At 40.3% G+C, this 22986-nt stretch overlaps 1 protein-coding gene and 1 pseudogene across 1 annotated transcript in view; both read right to left on the reverse strand.

Annotated features, from left to right (window-relative positions):
* The window catches only part of SLC30A9 (solute carrier family 30 member 9), a 61011-nt gene that overhangs the window by 32735 nt on the left and 5290 nt on the right, over nucleotides 1–22986 (reverse strand). The window contains exons 3-8 of the mRNA XM_048848477.2: nucleotides 19838–19900; nucleotides 16703–16802; nucleotides 10315–10407; nucleotides 9807–9889; nucleotides 7793–7851; nucleotides 6772–6839 (exon numbers count right to left, since the gene is read on the reverse strand). Of these exons, the coding sequence (XP_048704434.1) occupies nucleotides 6772–6839; nucleotides 7793–7851; nucleotides 9807–9889; nucleotides 10315–10407; nucleotides 16703–16802; nucleotides 19838–19900 (466 nt within the window). The remainder of the gene's footprint in view (nucleotides 1–6771; nucleotides 6840–7792; nucleotides 7852–9806; nucleotides 9890–10314; nucleotides 10408–16702; nucleotides 16803–19837; nucleotides 19901–22986) is intronic.
* Nucleotides 12845–13636, reverse strand: LOC125629114 (phosphatidylinositol-3,5-bisphosphate 3-phosphatase MTMR6 pseudogene; annotated as a pseudogene).

Genomic DNA, 22986 nt, shown 5'->3' on the forward strand with positions numbered 1-22986 from the left:
TTGAGAAAGATGTGACCAAAGACAAAGAAAGGAACATTTGCATGCCAGGCAAACAAAGCCATCAGGAGGGCAAGAGGGGAAAATGTGATCATTTATAGAGCCCTGTGTAGATACAAAATTTGTATCCGCATCCAATCCGCAAACATGGTCCACGGATATCCGCAGATTTGCATGGCTGTAATCATTTAACAATCTCAAGGGGAGAAGAGGGGATGAAGACTGCATCCTCAGGAAGCCTTCCTATCTTTTGAAACAGGGACAATGAACTTTGAGAGAGAGACTTTTAAAGGTTTACTGGACTATAAAGACATGGGCAGAGAACCCTTAAGTTATCCTTCACCTGAGGAGACAAGCATCTTGGGTTCTGTGAGGATCCTGACTAAGTGCTAGTCAGCCATTGCTGGAAAAGGAAGACTGGTGAGGAAACGTCCTTAAACAAAGACTGTAGGTTGTTAAGTTATGTCTTAGGCAGTAAAAAGAGTGTTTTAACTTTTTTTGTTTGTAACCCTTTATCTTTATCTCTTATACTTGAACTCACTTAAAACATCTCTTTTGATAGAATAAATTTGTTTTACTTTTTATCTAACCCAGCAGTTTTCAACCGGGGGTCCGTGGCCCCCTGGGGGTCCATGAGCCCTTTCAAGGGGGCTGTGAAGCCCTGCAGCTGAAGCCCTGATCCCTGGCACCCCCACGGGGCTGAAGCCAGGAGGCATGGGGTTGAAGCCCTGATCCCCAGCGCCCTCCGTGGGGCTGAAGCCAGGAGGCACGGGACTGAAGCCCAGAACCCCAAGCTGAGCCCATGGGCAGCGTTGGGGACATGGAGGGCATTGCCCCCCACCAAAACTGCAGCACAAGAACAAGGCAGTGCTGGGGGCAGCTCCACACCTCCTCCCCATCTCCTCTCCTAGGTCGGAGGCGGGAAGTGGGAGCTGGACAGTGCAGGGCAGCTGCTGCTCTGGCTGGTGCCATGGAACAGGCAGATGAGGCATTCCCTCATCTCCTGCTGGTGCCCCAGATTGAAGTTGCTCCTCAGCTCCCAGCCCCTTTGCTCCCTCAGAGGCAGCTGGTAAGAGCCCCCTGGGGTGGGGAGACCCAGCTCCATGGCTGGTAGACCCCTCTGGAAACAGGGGCCGCAGTGGAGCCCTCCTAACACATAGCCCCAGCTACCCCCTCCCTGCACACTGAGCTACCCTCCTGCCTGCACACAGCCCCAGCTACCCTTCTCCCTGCAACCTGAACTACACCCTGCCTGCATACAACCCCTAGCCACCCCCTTCCCTGCTCCTATAGTCACCCCATGTACACAAAGCCCAAGCTACCCCGTTCCTGCACCTTGAGCTACCCCATCTGCACACAGCCCCTAACCATCCCCTCCCTGCACCCTGAGCTACCCCATGTGCACACAGTCCCAGCTACCCCGTCCCTACCCCCTAAGCTGTTTTCAAACTTTTTGAGCTAAGCCCCCCTCCCGTGAGTTATAATTTTTGGTTGCACTCCCCCACCCCCACCCCAACCCAGACAGATTGGGTGGCCTGCTGAGGTGAGTCAGGGGGTGAAGGTGGCACTCCCTCCCTGGACTCCACTGTGTGGAGGTGGCTCGAGCCCCACTGGCCCCTGCTCTCCCCGCCCAAAATAGAAGTCAAACTACACCACCAGTTTTGGGTTGTGTTTGCCCTATTTCTCAGCAGTTCGTCCTGAATTTGGCATCTTCAGCTGTGACTCACTAAGGCACGGTTAAACTACTGTTTCTGTCTCTTTAAAGGAGCGGCAAACTCAGCTTCTGAGTGTGTTCCAGGAGAGGGTTGGACACTGCAGGGAGACTGTTTGGGGGAAATTCAGACTGTGGGTGTGTTGGGGTCACTCTGCAAACAGTAATTGGGTGGTGGAAGCCAGGGTGTAACCTGCATGCTTGTATGTTGGCTGTTGGTGTCTGGACTGAGAGCAACAGCAGGATAGCATTTAGGGCACCCAGAGCTGAAGTATAGGCAGTGACACAACCCTTTACTGGTCTGGGTTGAACCCCAAAACGTCACAAACATCAAGAACTGTCTGGTGTTTGTATGGCTATCCAGATCCATGTGCACTTAGCTAGAAAGCCACACAAACTATAAGAAAAACAAGGTACAACACCACTGGCTTTCACTTGTTCATGATTTGTTTCTCAGTCTTTTAAAACTCCATAAAGTACTATACCAAGTACATGGCAAACAATCTTAAACACAAACTGCAATTTTAAATAATGCATCTGAACATTTTTAAATGAAAAATTGTGTTTTTCAGTGCAGTGATAATATGAAAATGGTACAACACAATTCCTTCAATCTTTCCAATATAAACTTCTAGAATGAGAACACACATGATAAATTTCATCCTAATTGGTAAGATTTTGGAAAAGTTTAGCATAAACCACTGTAAACATTATTTTAGAAAGTGCCATCTCAACCGTAACAGTATTAGCCTTACAGTATAATACCCTCTACAAAGCCAGATAATGAAAAATGTATTTCCCTAATATTGTTCTTTTCTATTAGGCAAATATTGATTTTTCTCCCCATGTTTCTCAAACAGAGCTTGAAATACAGTTTTTGTTTGCTGTGGTTTTGCACAGATATAATCTGCTGTTAGAGGTCTAGGAATGTAGTTGCACTGCGTTCTCTCAGCTGGTTCTCCCACAAAGTAAAATATTACATTGGGGCAGAGCAATCTCTGTAAGGAATGCAACACATCAGTCCGTTTGGGGGTGAGGGGCAGAGTTTGCTCTTGTCAAGTAAGACAGGACTTGCCCCCAAATACAGTAACTCCTCACTTAACGTTGTAGTTATGTTCCTGAAAAAATGCGATTTTAAGTGAAACGATGTTAAGTGAATCCAATTTCCCCATAAGAATGAATGTAAATGGTGGCGGGGGGTTGTTGGACCATATTAAAGAAGTTCTGTATTAAAATCAGAAATGAGTTTGATTCCCCATAGTTTAAATTCCAGGGTATTACTAATTAAGAGATCTCTTGGTTTTTGGTACTGTTTCTCTCTCTCTATGCGTGAAACTTGCAAGCTGCTAATTGCGTTAGTACATTCTAAGACAGAGTCTGTTCTCAAAGCAATTCACACAGAGAGAGACTCAAAGCAATACTCTGTAACAACAGAAACAGCACCCAGAGACTCCCCGCCCTTTTGTTGTATTAACAATTGTGATTAAAATAGAGATAGAGGATGTATGTGGATGGATGCTTGGTGTGGATAATAACTGAATGATCAGGGAGGTGCCAGCCTAAGAATCCAGTGTCCATCGGCTGAAGAAGGCGTCAAGTGGAAATAACCAGAGGACACCTGGTGGGCAGACTGGAATCCACCCAGAAGCCTCAAGAATGGGAGAACCAAAGAACAAGATAACATCTGGCAGCACAGAGCTGTCAGGAATGTGCCATCTGCTGATTGATTCAGCAACAGCATGATGAAGCAATTCCTATAGACTGGCATAGGAAGAAACTCCTATAAAAATGGACTCTAGAAAGTGAGAACTTTGGGGTCTGATTCTGCAAACCAACTTCCAGGAGCATCAGATGAGCATCTGACAAGGCCCTGCTCCCTCCTCATGTCCAGGCCACCTAGCCAGTGGCTTGGCATGAGCAACTCTAAGGCTGGTAACTATGATAACCTTGCAGAACCTGTGTGTGTGTGCGCGCGTGTGTTTGTATGAATGAATGTGTGAATAAATATGAGATTGAATGGAATGTTATAGCTATAACTAACTGCTTACTATGATTCTTTCTGTATTCACAATAAATGTGGTATTTTGCCTTTTCCCCTTTAATAAGATCCTGCTGGTTTTTATTTTATTGGTATAACAGGGTTAGGTTCCAGGGAAATTTTTTTTTTTGCTAGACAGTACAGTACTATAGCTGGGAGGTGCCCCCGCCTTACCCCACGCAGGCACAGCCCACTGGCACTGGAGACAATGAGGCACGCAAGGAGGCTGAAGGTGCTGTAGGCTAGGAGAAGCATGTTGCACAGCAGCAGCTTCCCCTACTCTGCAAGCATGGGGCAGGGGGGGCCTCAACCCTCGGCCCGCCTACTCCACCCCTTCCCCCAAGCCCCCACACTTAACCTGCCTCTTCTTCCCCCCCCTTTACTCCACATGCCGAGTCCTCGCTCCTCCCCCCTCCCTCCTCTGCCTCCTGCCCGCAGCAATCAGCTGGCTTGTGGCATTCAGGAGGGAGGGGGAAGGAGCGAGGACATGGCACGCAGGCCTCCTGAACGCTGCAAGCCAGCTGATTACCACGGGCAGGAGGCAGGGGAAGCTGCACGCTGCGTCCGCCCTCCTGCCCAAGGCAATCAGCTAGCTTGCGATGTTCAGGGGGCACGAGGAAGAAGTGAGGACGCGGCGTGCAGCCTCCCCCCTCCCTCCCGTGGCAATCACCTGCTTTGCGGCATTCAGGATGCAGGGGAGAGGAGGGGAGCCTGCGCGCCGCGTCCTCGCTCCTCCCTCCTGAATGCCGCAAGACAGCTGATTGCCGCGGGAGAGCGCTGATCTGCGGGGTCTACTGGAGGGCAGGGGGCACTGTGGGGCGGGCGGGGCGTAGGGGGCTGATAGGGGGGCTGCCAGCTGTGGACAAAGCAGGCAGCCAAACAACATTATAGCGAAGCATTGCACAACTTTAAATGGAGCATGTTCAGTAATTGAGCAGGGACGTAAGATCGAAACAACGTTAAGCAAGAGGAAGTTAAGTGGGGAATTACTGTATTGCTGAGTCTCAGAGATCCATGCTGAGGACATGTAGGAGGACAGGGCCCATTACATGGAAGCCCTGTGCCTCTGCATTGATTCTGGTTCCTGGCACCCCACTACCCAAGTCCCTGACAAACTACCAGGCTCTCCCACTAGCCACTGCAGCTCTCATAACGCCCGGAAAGAGCGCCACATAAGAGATAAGAGCCTGTTACTCAATTATCCTCTCAGGGATTCTCTGCAGGGCTGGAGAAGGGAGGATGCATGTCATCCTAACTGCCCCCGCCTGGCAGGTATCCATCCTTTCCACCCCACTGCAGACCCCTAATCTGCAGAGGGGTTCCCTTGAGGTCATGAGTGCCATGATCGTGGCTGTGCCCAGTTCCAAGGAGGAAGGGCAAGATTTGTACATGATTTCCTGATGCAGGAAAGAAAAAGGAAGGGTGCATAATACAGGCCACTCTTTCCCTCCGTACACACACAGTAGTGGTTATTGTACATTTATTTAACAGAGCAAACTCGAGGCTCAGATTAATTAATAATAGAATCTCTTGAATGATAGAGAAGGGCTATTTTCAGTGAAGTTACTTTCCTGATCCTTTTTTTTCCTGAACAAAAAGCAGAAGGAGCTGTAAACAAATTCAGGGATACTTCCTATCAAATTGCAGCTTTTTCTCTTGGGGTTACAAATTACTGTTTTCTTAATAGTTCCTGCTATTTTGCTCATGTATTACCTTCCACTGGATCTGAGGAAAGAGTCACACTTTTTAGAAAAATGAAGTGAATCTGTTTAAAAGATCCACTGTGCTCATCTAAAAAGTTTTATTCTTCGGCGTGGTTGTCTTTTCTTTTTTTTTTTTTTTTTATTAGAAATATTCAGTCTTCACTTCCTTGTCTTGTGGGTAAACTCTGTGGAAAACTAGTGATAGTTTTCAGTCAGATGTATTTAAAGGTAGGATTTCTGTTTGTTTCACTTAACTCAAACTCCTGACAAATACTTGAAGAAGAAATCATCTTTGTGAAAAATTTAACACTCCTCCCCTTCTACTGATGGGGTCCTTAAGGAAACTCTCCAGCAAAAGCAGAAAAGTTAACCCTTTGACATTTTTCAAGTTCACAAACAAAACAAAAATAAACTTGTTTCAAAATACATGAAGTTCTCTTTATACATCATACAAGAGCAGGAACGAGCAAGAGCTATAAAAGTGTTTGCCTATGCCATTCACCTTCAAGAACTTTGGTTGCTGTTTTAATCATTAATTGTCTAGCTGACCAGGTTCGAAAGTCTAGCCTTTCTTTGATCAAAGAAGGAACAAGTCTCTCTAATCTCTAAATATAGATGAATGTACTCCTAAAAGGAGCCTAACCTCTGTTTGTCGAGGCATACAAATAAATCTATTAATTTCAACTAAGATTTGAGTCTACAGACTAAACTCTCTCTCTCTCTGGAGAGAGAAGAATTTTGCTAAATTCTTACTATCAACAGGATGATCCATTACAGATTATGTACATTGGAAAGTAATGTTTTTAAAAACAAATACTGCACTTACTTTGATAAGAGGTTTTTTTTTTACATTTATAATACTCCACAGAATATTAAAGCTGTACTGTAGCATCTCCTAAAGGTAATTAAATCTTAATGAAACCTAACTGCTGTAGTTTGTTTTATTATTTTACAGACAAAGAGGAGTGAAACTAATGTTTCAGGTTTGCTTTGTTATTACGTTATCAGTGGCTTCAATGAGAGCTACTGGAGTCTCAGCACTTTGGAAAGTCATGCCGTTTATTTAACGAAATGCCTAAAAATGGACGTGGAGCCTAATTTTAGGCACCCATTTTAAAAAAATCTGCCCATGATTTCTGTTAAATAAAGGTTGTTTTCTGGGTCACATTGCTGCAGCAATGGGGGCTCTTCAGCAAATTTTATAGCTGCAGAATTGCAGGGAACACTAGGACCTGTAACTCAAATATACAGACTATTTCCATTTCTAGGATATACAATTTTTTACACTTGCATTTACAAAACATTTATTTTTTCAAACTTACATGCAAATAGCAACCATCACCACCTTTCCTGGTCCTTTGAGCAACATAGCACCTGTGCTGGAGCGTGGCTATGTACAGAAATGAGAGAATGCTAAAATAAATTGCTAAACTGAAACAATGAAGTAGTAATATAACTAAATCCTGGTTTTATGAAGGGACTAACAGTAGTCTAGTGTACACCGCATATACCTACAATATCATGTAGTACTAGAATTCCTGTAACAGCTGAGGTATAGCTCTGCATAATCCAGTAATTTATCATGGACAGCTCACTAGATTTACAGTTTGGTCTCATGCATAACTAAGATACCTAGTTTTAGTGCAGAAGCTCTCAAACTGTGGTCTGTGGAGCTCTTGGTTATTCACCTGATACTGACAACTCCGTTTTCAGCTCAATAGACAGTGTAGGAACAGCTGTAAAGGAGGTTAAGCAAGCATAGCAGCCTCCATGAGGGGCCACTGCAACTATAAATAGAGTGAGGAGAGGAACCAGAGTCCATCAGAAAGAAGTGTCAGGTATCACTCAGCAGGACTGGAGTTAGAAGCTCTCTGAACTAGGTTGCTTAGGGAGAGGGAAGCAAGAAAGCCAAAACAGGCTGAGGAGATTTGTTCAAACAGATGGAGGGAAAATGAAATGGAAAAAATCAACTAATATGATTTTATATAATTAACTTTGTGCATTGTACACATTCAGCAAATTGTCACAGGACTGGGGTGGAATCACAATGGGACTGTGATTAGATATCTGGCAGAGGAGGAGATCCACAAACCAGCTCTTACAAATGGGCCATACTATGATTATATCGGAATCCATTTAAGTAGTATTTTAGAAGTTTAAGATTCTATTACAATCAGAATGATATAAAACAGATACATTACAGGCCATTTACAACTTTCATCCAAATCTTGTAAGGCCACCTATACTTTTTTTCTCACATTCTTTTTCTCAGAAATATGCTCTAAGCAACCACACATACACCTTAATGGTGATTTTACCAAAGGAATTTAAATGATCTCTTACCTTAGTATCCCCAAGAAAATCTTTGTACTCCTTTAATAGCTTTTGGTTTCTAAATAGATCTGCAATAAGACAACTCTAGTTACACGCAGCACTTAGAAGTTGAAAATAACTTCAGCATTTCAAGATTTTTTTTCTTTACACAACTCAGGTAAGTTTGCTACTGCATACAAATGCATTTATATTAAACAGACAGATCTGGTCAAATTTAGATTTCTTAAAGGATCTGTTTCTTAACAGTACCCCGGCATAACATGGTAAATACTTAGCATTGGAATTGAAACTGAAAATTATCTTTACCAAAAAACTGACAGGTGTCTTAGTTGCCTCATCACATCTTGAAAAATAATTTAAGTTTAGGGGTGAGAGTCTGTATGTCATCTCTAAGAGGTGCCACACAATCTACAGGCCAGGGAGAAGGGAACTATGGTGGCTCTAAATCAGCTTTGCAGCCTCCTAGTTCTGGGATATTCCACAGCCCCTGGCATAACACAGAGAGCCCTGGGGAGGATCTGTATAAATAACAGTCTGCCCCAGTGCTGCCCCACCTCCATAGCTCTTTGTGCTATGACTCTGCCCCGATATACCTCTCCTGACTACTGACACATCTCATATGCCAGAGCTTGCAAGAGGGTCCTTGGAAGGTAGCCTTATAGCTGTCTTCCACAGTTGCTGTGCTGAAGGATTTGTCCCCTAGCCAGATCTGGGCTTCTAGAGACCCTCTATGCAGCTCTGTCCCTTTTACCTGAAGTAAAGGGACCAGAACATGTGTGAGGGTCTCACCCCAGATTATTTCTTCAGCACCCTCAACTTCAGAACCCTTTTTCCTACACTGCTGCTCTGTCACAAATATTATTTGTATTACCATGGCACCTAGGAGCCATAGCCATGGATCAGAACCCCATTTCACTAAGCACACAAAAGGAGCAAAAAGAGGGTCCCTATCCCAAAGAGTTTACGATCCACGTATAAGACAAGAGAGAAGAGACTGGTGCAGATGGGAATACAAGGAAATAATGAGACAATACTGGTCAGCCTGATAGGCAATTCCTACTTCAAAAGGACAGTGCTCTAATACAGTAAATGTACACTCATATAACAGCATGGTACCACTGAGATTTTATTCAGTTTTTACAGTCTTGCTTTCACATTAAGATCTGGAAAGTTTTGCGAGTTGTTAAGCTTCCAGGCTCCAACTTTGCAATATTTGGCTAAAATCCTTAAAAACAGTTTCAATTCTTACAATCTTTACAAACAGTTGCAGACAAGTACCCCTCCCTTCCATTGGGACTACACATGTATTAAGTTACAGAGGTGCTATGTGTTTGCAGGATCAGGCCAGCTTTTTCAATGGTAAACTTATTTCTATGAACTACAACAGACCTCTAATTTTAAAATTGCGTACTTGAAACAACCACCTCAAAGAATATTGCTTCTGCTATTTTAATAGGCCAGTGCTTCCAACAAGAGAAAAATGGAATCTATTGTAAATATTGAATTGATTGAGTTTTGTTGTAACATTATGAATAAAATCTACAATTCTGTTTTAAAGGAAAGAGTGGATCATCAGAATACATACTTTTAAAAGCATTAGACTAAAGTTACAAAAGATAAGGTACCATGAATCAGTAGTTCAAATAGCATAAAACAAATAAAAGGCAAGGCTTGAATTGGTTTTGGTATTTTTGTAAATTCTCACAAAGAAAAAAGAAAAAGAAAAAAAACTTTCCTCAAAAACCATTCAGGTTGTTTAACAATAGCTACAAATTAATCCACAAAAGCAACGATATGTTCAGTTAAGATTAACTCATTTAAACACATCACATACACCTCCTGTGTGTACATTAACAATACACACATTTCTCATGGTCACACTATACCACAAAAACATATGTATGTTAGACACTCATACAAGGGTGAAGTGACTGATGTGTTATTCTCCCATAGGGAAGTATGAAGCTGAAGTTAACAGTGATTGATAAAGCATTTTGTAGACATTTGAAAATCCAACACTTACTTTCTCTGTATTCTATCTCTGCTTCTTTACGTCGTTTTCTCTCTTTAGCAAGAGCCTCCGGGCTTCCCCAAACTTCTAGAGATCTGCACGAAAGTACAAATAATTTGGAAATCCTTTTGATTTCCACACACTATATGTTATAAAACAAAATGCTTTGAATTTCAAGTTTTTGACTACATAACCCAAGCCTTCATTAATACCAGAGTAGCATAATGGCTTATCAATATTTCTTCTGGAAGACATCCATCCAGATTAATCTCACATGATAAGACAGTGTAGGGGGAGAGTTAGATTTCAATTTGGATATATACAATGTGACCCTTCAATTTTGCATCCTGTCCCGAGTGACAACGGAAACATTTAAATGCATTTAGAGAAGGAAAAATATTACTGCCCTTTTCATTATAAAGCTAACCTTTTAAAATTATATCTTATACCATTCTCTCATATAACCAAAGTTAAATTACTCAAATTACCAAATAATTTCCTTTTAAAAAAATTAGCTTACTTTGCCTCTACATCTGATCTCAAAAATACAGTGAAAGCCTCAGTGTCATCATGGGGACTTCGTCGTCTGATTTTCCTCAGCTGTTCTAGATCACTGTTGGAGGATGGAAACAAACAGTTTATTGCAACAAAAAACATGTTCATACTATACATAAAAGAGTCAATATAAAGATCAAACGTACTGATCCTTAAAAGGATTATATTATGTTTAAAAATCTACCCTAATTTTTTCCTTAACTTGGCAAGTTTAAAGAAACTGACAGGAAGCTGAGGGTTTCTACTTAAACACAATCCAGTGGCAATACAATCAGTATACAGTGTTCTTTAAATTGCTCTTGAAGATCATAATGTGATTTGCCTGAGCTCAAAATCCAAACTGTGGGCCCATATTAACAACATGGGAATGTTACACCTTAGCAACTGAAAGGAAGAAATTCTTTGGATAAATTAACCCATACTCCCTCTAATTCCCTCTCTGGCAGCTACCTACATGAAAATTAGAGGTCATGTGGCACTTTAAGAGAGCCTAAAGGATTACGTCCAATACCCAGGTCATTTCCGCCTCTTTCAGTAACACAGGTCTAAAGCTATGTAAAAACTGTTGCTGAGCAGGTATTTGCTATGTTTGGCTAACAGTTTGGGGGGGGGGGGTGTTGGGGTTTTTTTGTTTTGTTTTTTTTTTAACTGTAATACACTTTATAGAATCATAGAAATGTAGAGCTGGAAAGAACCTCAAGAGATCATATAAGTCCATTCCTCCATACTGAGGCAAAACCAAGTCTCTAGACCATCCCTGACAGATAACCTGTTATTAAAAGCCTTCAATGACAGAGATTCCACAACCTCCCTTGCTAATCTAGTCCAGTACTTAACTACCCTTCTAGTTATAAAATTTTTCCTAATGGCTAACCTAAATCTCCCTTGCTGCAGATTAAACCCATTACTACTTGTCCTACTTTCAGTGGACATGGAGAACAACTGATCACCATCCTCATTATAACATTCCTTCACATATCTGAACACTTATCAGGTGCCCCCTCCGTCTTCCTTTGTCAAAACGAAACATGGTCAAATTTTCTAAACATTTTATCATTTTTATTGTTCTCCTCTGAGCTCTCTCCAATTTGTCCACATCTTTCTTAAAATGTGACACCCAAAACTGGACAATACTCCAGCTGAGGCCTCACTAATGCAAAGAAGATCAGAACAAATTACCTCCTGTGCCTTACATACGATATTCCTGTTAATACATCCCAGAATTATATTTGCCTTTTTTGTAATTGCATCACACTACCGGATCATATACTATTTGTGATCCACTATAACCTCCCAATTCTTTTTCTGCAATACTACTGCCTAGCTGTATGGGGAGACTTTGGCAAACCAGTAAAGAGCCTGAAACCACTCTGGCTTATTGCTAAAAGCAACAAAGTCAGCAAGCTGTAAATTAGCCAAGTCAGCAGGCTTAGGTTTGACCAAGGCAGGAGGGGAGGGGAGTCTCTGGGTGCAACAGAAAGGGCAGCTTGACCCCGCATCCTTCCTGATAAAAATTGTGTTGAAGTGGTTGATACATGCATTTTCGAAGAGCAGGATGTGCCCCAGGAACGTCTGTTGGGGCCTCAACACTGCAAACTCTGGAAAAACCCACACCTGGTTAATCGATAATCAGAAGGAACCTCTTGCTTGACTATTGAAACTGCCTACTTAACCAGTTTTCTTTAGTAATAGAATGACATGTCCCTTAATGTGTAAATAAGGGGGAAAGTTTGAGGTAGTTGGACTCTTTTTGGACTCTCCCTCTGGATACATCTTGCAGTCCCCAACGGCAGACGGAAGATTTGGCCACCGGAAGCCTGGTGCTGTGTTACTCAAGAGCCACACTCAGCTTTGGTAATTATCAAGGGTTGGGGTGTTTTACTAACCTGTTGTGGATGTAAGTGCTTGAGACTAAGTAAAGTTTAGCTTTAAGTGAAAGCACTCTTGTGTTGTCCTGTTTGTGCCAGCCATCTATCAGTAGGATGGCCGTGTCACCCCGATCTATTTCCTGACACCACCTCGCACAGAATAAAAGTTACCAGGAGGTTTGGGTTGAAAGAACCCCGGGTAACATAGCCAGTTATTCCCCATTTTGCATTTGATTTTTCCTTCCAAAGTGTAGTATTTTGCATTTATCTTTATTTAATTTTGTCTTTTTAATTTCAGACCAATTCTCCAATTTGTCAAGGTCCTTTTGAATTCTAATCTCCTGTCCACCAATGTGCTTGCAACTTGCTTGGTGTCTTCCATAAATATTATAAGCATACTGTCCACTCCATTATCCAAGTCATGAACAAAAATACTGAATAGTACCAGACCAAGACAGAGCCCTGCAGGACCTGCAGTAGATACATCCTCACAGTTTGACAGCAAACTATTGATAACTGCTCTTTGAGTATGACTTTTCAACCAGTTATGCACTCTATAGTAATTCAGTTTGCTTATGAGAATGTCATGTGGGACAATGTCAAAAGCATTACTAAAAATCAAGATATATCACATCTACTGCTATCCACTAGGCCAGTAACCCTATCAAAGAAGGAAATTAGGTTGGTCTGGCATGATTTGTTCTTGACATATCCATATTGGCTACTACTTTCTATTCACTGTAGCAATTGTCTGCTGTATTGCTGCCCTCTATAGTTCGAATGGAGTCATTCATAGATACCAAAAGGCTGCTCCTTCTAAAGCATGGAGAATATCTGAGTGCTGGGGAAGCAGGATGGACAGACTGCAATGGTTCCTTAGTGAGGAATTCTTCTGATTGCCTGATTCTGTTTCATTTTAAAGGCCTGGAAGCTAAAGTCTTTCTCGAGTTGTTTATTTTGTTCACTCATGGTCAAGGTGAAATTAAATACAGATTGCCTGAGGTGCATAGTTCAGTCAAACTGATGGTACATATTTCTCCAAAACTTAAAATTGAAGGACACTGTTAGGCTCCCAGAGGGCAAGTTTCTGGGAAAAATCTGGATTGTATAGAGGATTTTGGATACTTCTTTTGTTCATCCATAAGGAATATGTTTTCTCTTTCAATTTTGGTTCTTCTTGCTCTTTTTGGCAGTTTCCAAAGAAGTTTCCAAACTGGCATGAATGGACGTGTTCATGGATCTAAAGGAGAAAAGCTTCATTGTATTCAAAGTCTTGTGAAAACTGCTCTGTGAGATGCCACACACCTTCTAAAAACTGAGTGAACACTGGAGAGATTTCCTTTGGGTCACCATCAATTGATCACATCTGTCAGAAAATTTGTGTCCAAAAGAGAGCCAGTCCTTCTCTATTAAAACCATGAAGCCCTATATTGTTCTATACTATAAATCCAACGAGAGAGAGCCAAGGGAACAAACTTGGGAAGTCCTGTCCCAGCCATCAGAGCAATGAACTAGCACAGTTGCATTTTCAACTGCTATTGCTTTGGCTAAGAACGTAACAGCATCCAACACAGCTTTGATATGACAGCCAGCCAGAGTTCTCCAAACCAGACAAGAAACTGTTGACAAAGCTTTTGTACAGCTGACTTCTAAAAGTTTCTGCAGGCTGAATCTCATTACATTAATGTTTTCAATGCCAACAAACTGGAATCTAATGTTAGCATAGTTGCCTTCATTTTCATACCCTTTGCATGCCATTGCATTAAGCTTGGGCTGAGTGTCCATGACGTACATGTGGTGACGAGCAGGGTCGGCTATAGTGATTGCATTCAGCATATTTTCATCCTCCAGATATGCGGCACTGAAACTTGACAGAGGCTGACTGCATCTGCAAATGGCAGCCTCTTTATTTCTGTGATAATATAACACTGGGAATCTTCCTTTGCTTCTAAATTTGGAGCTAGTTATCAACCTATTCTCCTCTAGGTGCTTATAAAAACTGATTATTTAATCATTTGTTCCAGTAACTTTCCAGGTATCAAAGTTAGGCTGACTGGTCTATAATTTCCCAGGTCCTCTTTGTTCCCCTTTTTAAAGGTAGGTACTACATTTTCCCTTCTCCAGTCCTCTGGGACCTCACACATCCTCCATGAGTTCTCAAAGATAATTGCTAACAGTGCTGAGATGGCTTCAGGTAGTTCCTGAAGTACCCTGAGGTACATTACATATTCATGACAACTTGAATATATCTAACTTATCTAAATATTAACTACCCTGTTCTTTCCCTATTCTGGCTTGTGTTCCTTCCCCTTTTTGTTAATATAAACTACGTTAAGATTCTGGTCACAATTAACTTTTTTAGAGAAGACTGAAGCAAAATAGGCATTCAACACCACAGCCTTCTTGGTGTAGTCAATTAGCAGCTCTCTTTCTTCACTAAGTAGTAGACCTATGCTTTCCTTTGTCTTTTTCTTGCTCCTAAAGTATTTACAGAACCTCTCCTCCTGCCTTCTGTGCCCCTTGCTAAGTATAACGCCTTTTGTTTCTTAACCTTTCTGATTTTGCTCAGATATCTATATGCTTTTGCTATACTTTTGTACTCTCAGTTAGAATTGGTCCATGATTCCACTTTCTATATATTCCTTTTTGATTTTCAGGTCATTAAAGAGCTCCTCATGCCACCAAATTGGCCTCTTACTATTCTTCCTATCTTTCCTTCAGTTTGGGATAGTTTTCTTTTGTGACTTTAATATTGTCTCTTCTAGAAACTGCCAGCTTTTCTGAACTGCTTATTCCCCTTACATTTTCTCACTGTGGAACCTTACTTATTAGTTCTCGAGTTTGTTAAAATCTGCTTTTTAAAAGTCCATTGTCCTTATTCTGCTGCTCTCACTTCCTTTCCTTAGAGTCATGAACTCTATTTCATGATCACTTTTACCCAAATTGCCTTCCACCTTCAGATTCACAATTCCTTCCGGTTAGTCAGAATCGAGTTTAAAATGGCTGTCCCCCTAGTTACTTCCTCCAGCATCTGAATCAAGACACTCAGATTATAGAAGATGTTTATATATAAAATAGGAATTAATTTGATTTTATCACAGTAACTAACCTATCGTCCTATTATTTCTGTCCAGAACTTCCTATGTAAAAGCCAACACATATATTTTCAAATTAATCTGCCTATAGAGAAAATAAATTATGATAAAATGATTTCACTTAATTAAGACCTCTGGCTGGTCTAAGATACTAGGGTGGTAAGACAGACCCAGAGCAGAAACAGAAGTTAAAGATTGTAACTGCTATAAAAGTCACCAAACTTTCATATTTAATGGAGAGTGAGTCAAGGTAGGTGAGGTAATATATTTTATTGGACCAACTTTTGCTGATGGAAAGGACAAGGTTTTGAGCATTACAGTACTCTTCCTCAGGTCTGGAGAAGGTACCCTGAGTGTCAGAGCTAAAGACAAGGTAGGACATATTGTTAAGCAGAAGGGTCATCTCTATGCGTGAAACCCTTCTGCTTAACAATATGTCCCACTTTGTATTTGTCTCAAGACACTCAGGGTACCTTCTCCAGACCTGAGGAAGAGCACTGTAATGCGCAAAACCTTGTCCTTTCCACCAGCAAAAGTTGGTCCAATAAAAGATATTACCTCACCTATCTTTGTCTTTTGTATCCTGGGACAAACATGGCAACACCAGCACCACCACTGCAAACAACTTATTTAATAAAGGTCAAACAGGATTTTATAAATGAGATCACACCTTTGAATTGTGTTGTTTAAATGGATGCCAGCAATGGATGACAGACACTAAAGAGAGTTAAATATACATTTGAGTAACAATAACCATAGTCCAGAATGATACATGTGATTAAGTCAGGATAATAGTGAGAGTTAAGTCTTAATTTGGCAACATATAATAAGCATTTGTAAACAGATATAATATTAAAGTACCTTAAGTTTAAAATGAAGCTTCTTATGGCTTCTAAGTGGGGTTTCATATTTTAGAGATTTGCATGGTTTCTAACTACTGCTACAAGGCTGCCTGTGCACCCTGTGAAAAGCTGGCTGTCCCAGAGATAGCATTTTCTCTTCAGTGACTAATGGGATTTGCACTTCTTGGCATGCAGAGTCAGCACTCTAGAGAACAGGAAGGATAGAGTTGTTGGAAAGAGAACTTAAATGAAGTTCATTTTGTTTTAAAAGTATATATATTGAACTATTACAATGCCCCTTTAAAAGGGTAGGAAAGAGTTTGAATCCATCAGCCACCATGACTGCAATTAGCTTGAAGCTTAGTCATTTTCAAACGAAGCATCAGCTCAGTCAGTCTACAATTTATTGTGTATATTGGAGCGGCGCCTAGACATTTCAGTCAGGATTAGTGACCCATGCTGCTAAGCCATTCTTCACCTCTGAAACACATACGAACAAGTCAAAAATATATTGACAATTATACTTTAACTCACTTAAACTACTGTACCTGGATTTAAGACAGAACTCATTTATTGCTCTGACACCAGTGATGAAATTATTTTGCGTGTATTTTGGTCCATATTCTCTCTTTTTAAGAACTGCTTTAACTAAAAAAAAACAAAAAAAACAAAAACAAAACGCATTATCAAGTGTAATTAAAAGTCATATGGAGCATGCCCTGAAAAACAATTTAGCCCTACGTGAAATCATGGGAAAGCGTGAGTTTACCCCATTTAAATGGAGACATGTAAATTCTTCCTTCCTGCCAGGGATTCTGGGATAAAGACATTTAATGAGAGAAATAAAAGAGGAAGGTACTCTGATAGGAAAATTATTAATTTTCTGGACAGAATGGAAATAAACATTATTAAGAACAGAGTAATTTAACTTAATTTTGACATTTAATATAATAAAAATAGCTATTCTGGCAACAAAAAAAGCAGATATAAACATAAAGTTCTAATCAGTCACTGGTGGCCAAAGACTTTGCAAATTATTTTCTAATCTCAGTAGTTAATTATTTTGCTATTGCTACAGATCTTTTCAGACCTAAACCAGAACTGAAACAGACTGTACCCTCCACTTCTTTATTTTTTTAAATACTCCACCTAGTACTTTCCAGAGTTCTCTCTCTTCAAATTGCCATACTGTGCTTTGTGGATTATAGAACAGTTAAAAGTACACATTCCTTATTTATATGTAATATCTAGCTAGGAGATTCTACTATAAACTTTTCAGAATCCGATGCACAAGCAGGAGACCATGAGAATACATACAATTTTAAATGCAAATTTATCTTACTTCCAGTTATGCCATTCTTGGCTGCTTGTCACCCAAGTATAATGTCCTTACAGTGATTTATAATTTTAAAATCACTATTAAGTTTACTTCTGTTAATATTTTAGGCAGGTCGCCATTAAAGAACAGTTACAGTTGAAGTATATTAGGTGTATTAAAGGAGAACAGAGATCTTTGAAAATTTACAATTCATAGATTAAGGCCAGAAGAGACCTCTAGGATTCTAGTCTGACCACCTCCAGAACAGAGGCTTTAAGTCTTCACCCAGTAATTTCTGCATCAAGCCCATAACTTTTGCTGGAGCTATAGCATATCTTTTAGAAAGATATCTAGTCCTGATTTAAAGTCTTCAACTGATTGAAAATCCACCACATTTCTTGGTAACTTGTTCCAATGGTTAACTATCCTCAATGTTAACGCTTGTGCCTTCCTTCTGGTCCGAATTCTGGAAGATTTGAAGCAAAAGGTTTCAGCTGACACTGAGCAACCCACAGGCATTACAGATTTCAGCATTTATTTACAAAAATTCTGGTGTATTTATGGTATCCAGTGGGTTTTTTAATCTACAACACTGTTTTAAAGTAAATGTTCAGCATCTAATAATATGTGCTGCATCATGATCTACCCCAGATTGCTCTTTGGATCTAATGGACACTAACACAGAGTTTCTTGGGCACTGGAATGGAAGAGTACAATTGTCAAACAGAGAAAATGGCTCTTGCATGCTTTAATTTTGTTCTTTAAACAAACCCCTGAACAAGTTTAACAACTTTCATATCTTGGGATATGCATTAGCAACAGTTCACAAAGTATCCACTCAATATTTCAAAATAGAAGACAAATTTGAAAAATAATTTCAGTTTTAAGTTTCCACAGTAATGTAATAAAAAAAAAAGTTTAAAAAATTTAAAAACAACCACCCACCAAACTTCACACAAATTTTAAGGTGAAGAGTGTCCCCTTTAAGAGTTTTCAGTGTTTTGTTATTTTGTTACTGTCTGTAACAGTAAATATTTAGGATACAGTTGTGCCTAAAGGCCTATATAGTCCCACTGAGCTGAGCATCATAGAAATACACAAGAGGGAATCCTTGCCCTGAAGGGCTTACAATTTAAAGACGCAAAGGATGTGTCTTCACTAGCAAAAAGTTGTGGGTTTGTTTGCTTGCTTGCTTTACAGTGAGTTAGCTATCTCTTTATACAAAACACATCTTTCCTTAGCAAAAATAGGCCCACACTGAAGGTTAGAGGATGTGAACAGAACATACAAGGAAATGAGTAGGGTGAAGTATTGACACAGATGTGTTAATTACATGTACTATAGTTGGGGGAAGAGGGGAGAAGTGAGGGTTAATTGGGCTTAAAGTAAGGAAGTAGAAGAGGAGAGAGGAGGAATAGGCAGAGTATTACCTGTCTAGCCAGGATCAGCAGCCTGAGTTTTGTAGGTATTGGAGCAGAGGCAAGTCTTAAAAAAGGATTTAAAGGAAGATAAAGTAGCAACCATTCAGATTTTATCAGGGAGTTTTTCCCATGCATAAGGTGCAGAGTGGTTAAAAGCACAGAGGAGGTTAAGGAAGAAGGTAACTGGTAAGTAGCAAAGGCTAGGAGTACTGGTGGAGATAAGGCAGTAGTCAACATGACAATAGGTTAGATCAGCTAGGTAGGCTAGGGTTAAGTTATGGGAGGTCTTAAAGATAAAGACAAGGAAGCTTGTATGTGTTGCAGGTGTGAAGAGGGAAGCCCAGGAAGGGGGGGCTGACATGGTCAGAATGACAAGCCAACAAGGTGTTTTAGCTGCAGCATTCTTAATAGACTTGATGCTGTTTTTCACCATGTTAAGAGGAGAAAGGAGGGCTTGAGGCTAGGAGCAGGGGAAGAGATCAAAAATCTCTGTTTTGGCCATGCTGAGTTTTAGATGTTGACTGGATATCCCTGAAGACATGAAAGACAAGCTGAGATACTAGACTGGATGAAGGGAGATAAATCTATACCTCCGCTTTATCTGTGATTTATCAGCTTAAAGTGGTAGTTAAAGCCACACTTATGGCAGCAACACTATTTCTAATTATTCACTCCATCTCTGAGTAGCTCTATTTTCAGAAGACATTCTCCAAAATAAACAGACACCAAATGGAAAGTTGATATGTGAATGTTTTTCCACAAACATGTATGTAAGTAAGCCCAAGACATGAACTACCTTACACATTTCCTACTTACTCATGGGCCTCCTAATGTTCAAAGATGATTTCCTCCAAGTCTTATAACTTCTAAAGTCGGAAAGATACCTTAAAAGGAAACACCACACCCTAACAACCATAACATTGCAACATAACATACATGTTTACCTTTTATTTGGATTGGCTCTTGCAATAAAAGTGGTTTTTGGCCTGCACTGCTGGTATCCCGTGCTGTAAAAAATAAAAAACCCTCACTGCTGATTCATGTAAACAATTATAATTAAATAAAATAAAAGACTATTGTTAGCAAGGCCAACAGAGAAGTGCACAAAGTTATATTACTATCATGTGAATTAAAAAATTGACAACCTTTAGCTCATTGTACTGTATTTGTGAATACTCTCAGATAATGTGAATTAGAGAATGTATAGATAATACACATTAATTTACCACTGAAAGTTGAAATTTGATATTCAACAAAGTTGTTAGGGGTTTCACTGTATTGTAGGCTATTTGAAAATAGTCACGGATCAAAATGTTTTCAGCTGCATCTTTACAGTTCTGGACAAACTCGATGCAAAATTTTACCATGTAAGTAGTAAGAATTGAGGTTTGCATTTACTACCCCATTAAGATAATGAAGTCTAAGATATGCAGAAAATATCACAAATGCTTTGGTTTACAGATTAAAAACCATCTGAAGACCTGGAAACATTTTAAACAAAAGAGTTAAGATTCTGAAGAACACAGTAGCTTATGAAAAATCAAAATCCACAGATTTTCTTGTGTGTCATAAATTTCTGTTGAAACTGGACAACAGAAGTATATTAGCTTGTATTTGGAATTTGAAGATATAGTTACTCCTCATCAAAACACAGACAATCAAAAGTTATTTTACTAAAAAGAGAATGGGACACCGAATAGCAAAAGGGAAAAATATGTATTTCCAGATACTAGGCTCATTGCAAACTATCCACGTACAGTAATTTGAGTGTGTTCTAATCACAAATAAGAAATGTTATCAGATAGTTCAAATGCATGTCTGAATATTTATTCTGAAAATCACCATCTTAACTCACTGTAACATCGGAATAAAATCCTTATGATTCCAACAAACAGATCTAGCACTGTGTTTAGTACACTAGCACTGGATGTTTGCCACACATCTGCTATCGATAGCAAAATTAAAACTAATTTTATTGAAACTGAAGCAATTTGAAGTACTCAGAAGATCTTAAGGATTCTTCAAATAGGTCTATGTTGCTTAATGAAAAGCTCCTGACTTAACATCTGATTTGAATGATTCAAAAGTCAAATATTCTTATAGCTTTGGCTACACAACTACTCTTAAGTCAAGCAAGTAGCCATTAGATATAACAGGAACTACCAAGAAGGTCTAACATGGTTTGAGTATATTTTTTTGGGAAAGACAGAAGTAACAGTAAGAAAAACACAAAACAGTTTCTAATGTATTTGCAATGATCTTGCCGCAAGTGAGTTTGGAAAAGCCTTAAAATAACTCAGCCCCTTTCTTCCTTTTGAAAAGTGTTACCTGCTCTCTGGATAGCCTGAAGAACAGCAATGTTAAAAAATGGTTCAAAATAAATAAGATACTCTTTGCTGTTCATTTCTCATCATACTCAAAAACAATGGGCATTGACAAACTATTATTCTTCATATGCACAGACAAGATTGCCTGGCATATTTGCTTCCAGAGTTTGCCAGAAGTCACCCTCTGTTGTACAGATAAACTTTTTTCTTGTTCAAAAACGTATCTCAGTGACATTATTTAATGAAAGGTTATGCCATAAACTTTCATAGGAAAAAAATAATTACACATCAAATATCAAGATTTATATTTGACTGTTCAGACAGCATTAAGTACCCTTTTAAAATATATTACCCTGCTCTGGAGACTTGACAACAAACACAATGAACCAACAAGAAAAGAATGAAGTATTAGAATTCAGAACTGCTGATCTTTGGGTGGGCAGAGATTGAGATGCCCTTTAAACATTAATAAATTAATCTTCAGAATGCCCAGTCAGGTAGAAAAACATCCCATTTTTTACTTATAGGGAAATGGAGGCGCAGGAAGGTTGACAGACTTACCTAAGGACATAATCACTAAAAATTGAGGTTACTTACTTGTAAGTAGAGGTGCTTGGAGATGTATGGTCCCTATCTGTATTCCACATGTGGCTACACATGTGCTCCACATGCCTGACACAGGAGATTTGTAGCAAATAGTGTCCGTTGATCCGCACATAAGCAGTTGCTCTCCCTGTTCTCGCAATCAAAGGCATAAAGGGCAAAGTGGACCAATGCCTCTCCAGTTTCTTCTTACCATGAATCAGATAGGATATGAAGCAGAAGGGAAGGAGGGCAGGCAGTGGAATACAAATAAAGACTACACATCTCAAAGAACCTCCAATTACAGGTAAGTAACCTCCATTTCTTCAAGTGCTGCTCCCTATGTTTCTTCCACACATGGGTGATTGGTAAGCAGTATTAAAATAAGTGGAGGGCTCGAGGATGCAGTTGGTATGAATGCCCCCACAACTGCAGATGCTGAGGAAGCCTAGACAAGAGCACAATGCTTCATAAAGACATGGACGCACCTGCAGGTAGCTGTCTTACAAATATCCAGCACTTGGTACTTCTCAAAGAGATGCCATTGAGGTTTTATATGCTCAGAGTGGGCCCTCACCCCATCCAGGGGAAGAATATGTGCCAACTGATAACATGGAAATATGTATCCAGAGACCCACACAGACAGTTTCTGTGCTGATAATGTGCCATCACCATCGCTCTGCTATTGTGACTAATGGTCTTCGTATTTTCCTCATTGCTTCTGTTCTATGCAGAGAAGAGGACAAGATCCGTTTGACATGGAGGAAGTGCAGCCTCTTTTCCTTGCTGGAAAGAGGAGGCTTTGGGAAGAATATCAGTAAGCAAAGAGGCTGGCTCATGTGAAACTCTGAAATAACCTTGGGGATGAATTTCAGGAGGAGAGAAGGGAGATCTTTTCTCTATGAAATATGGCGTTCTGTAGGTTTAACACGAGTGCTCCCAGTTTGCTCACCGACATGGCCAATGTGATGGCAACCTTCCCAGAGAGGTGTGACATGGACCATGTGGCCATTGATTCCAATGGTGATCTGGTAAGAGCCGACAGGACCAAGCTGAAGTCCTTTGGTGGTGTAGGTTTCAACACCAGCAGGAAGGTCCTAATGAGACCTTTCAAGAATCAAATTGTGATTGAGTACGATAGAGTGGCCTTCCACTAGAGGATGAAAGGCATTGATAGCTGAAAG

This window comes from Caretta caretta, chromosome 4 (genome assembly GCF_965140235.1).
Source record: "Caretta caretta isolate rCarCar2 chromosome 4, rCarCar1.hap1, whole genome shotgun sequence".
In the NCBI taxonomy this organism is placed as follows: domain Eukaryota; kingdom Metazoa; phylum Chordata; order Testudines; family Cheloniidae; genus Caretta; species Caretta caretta.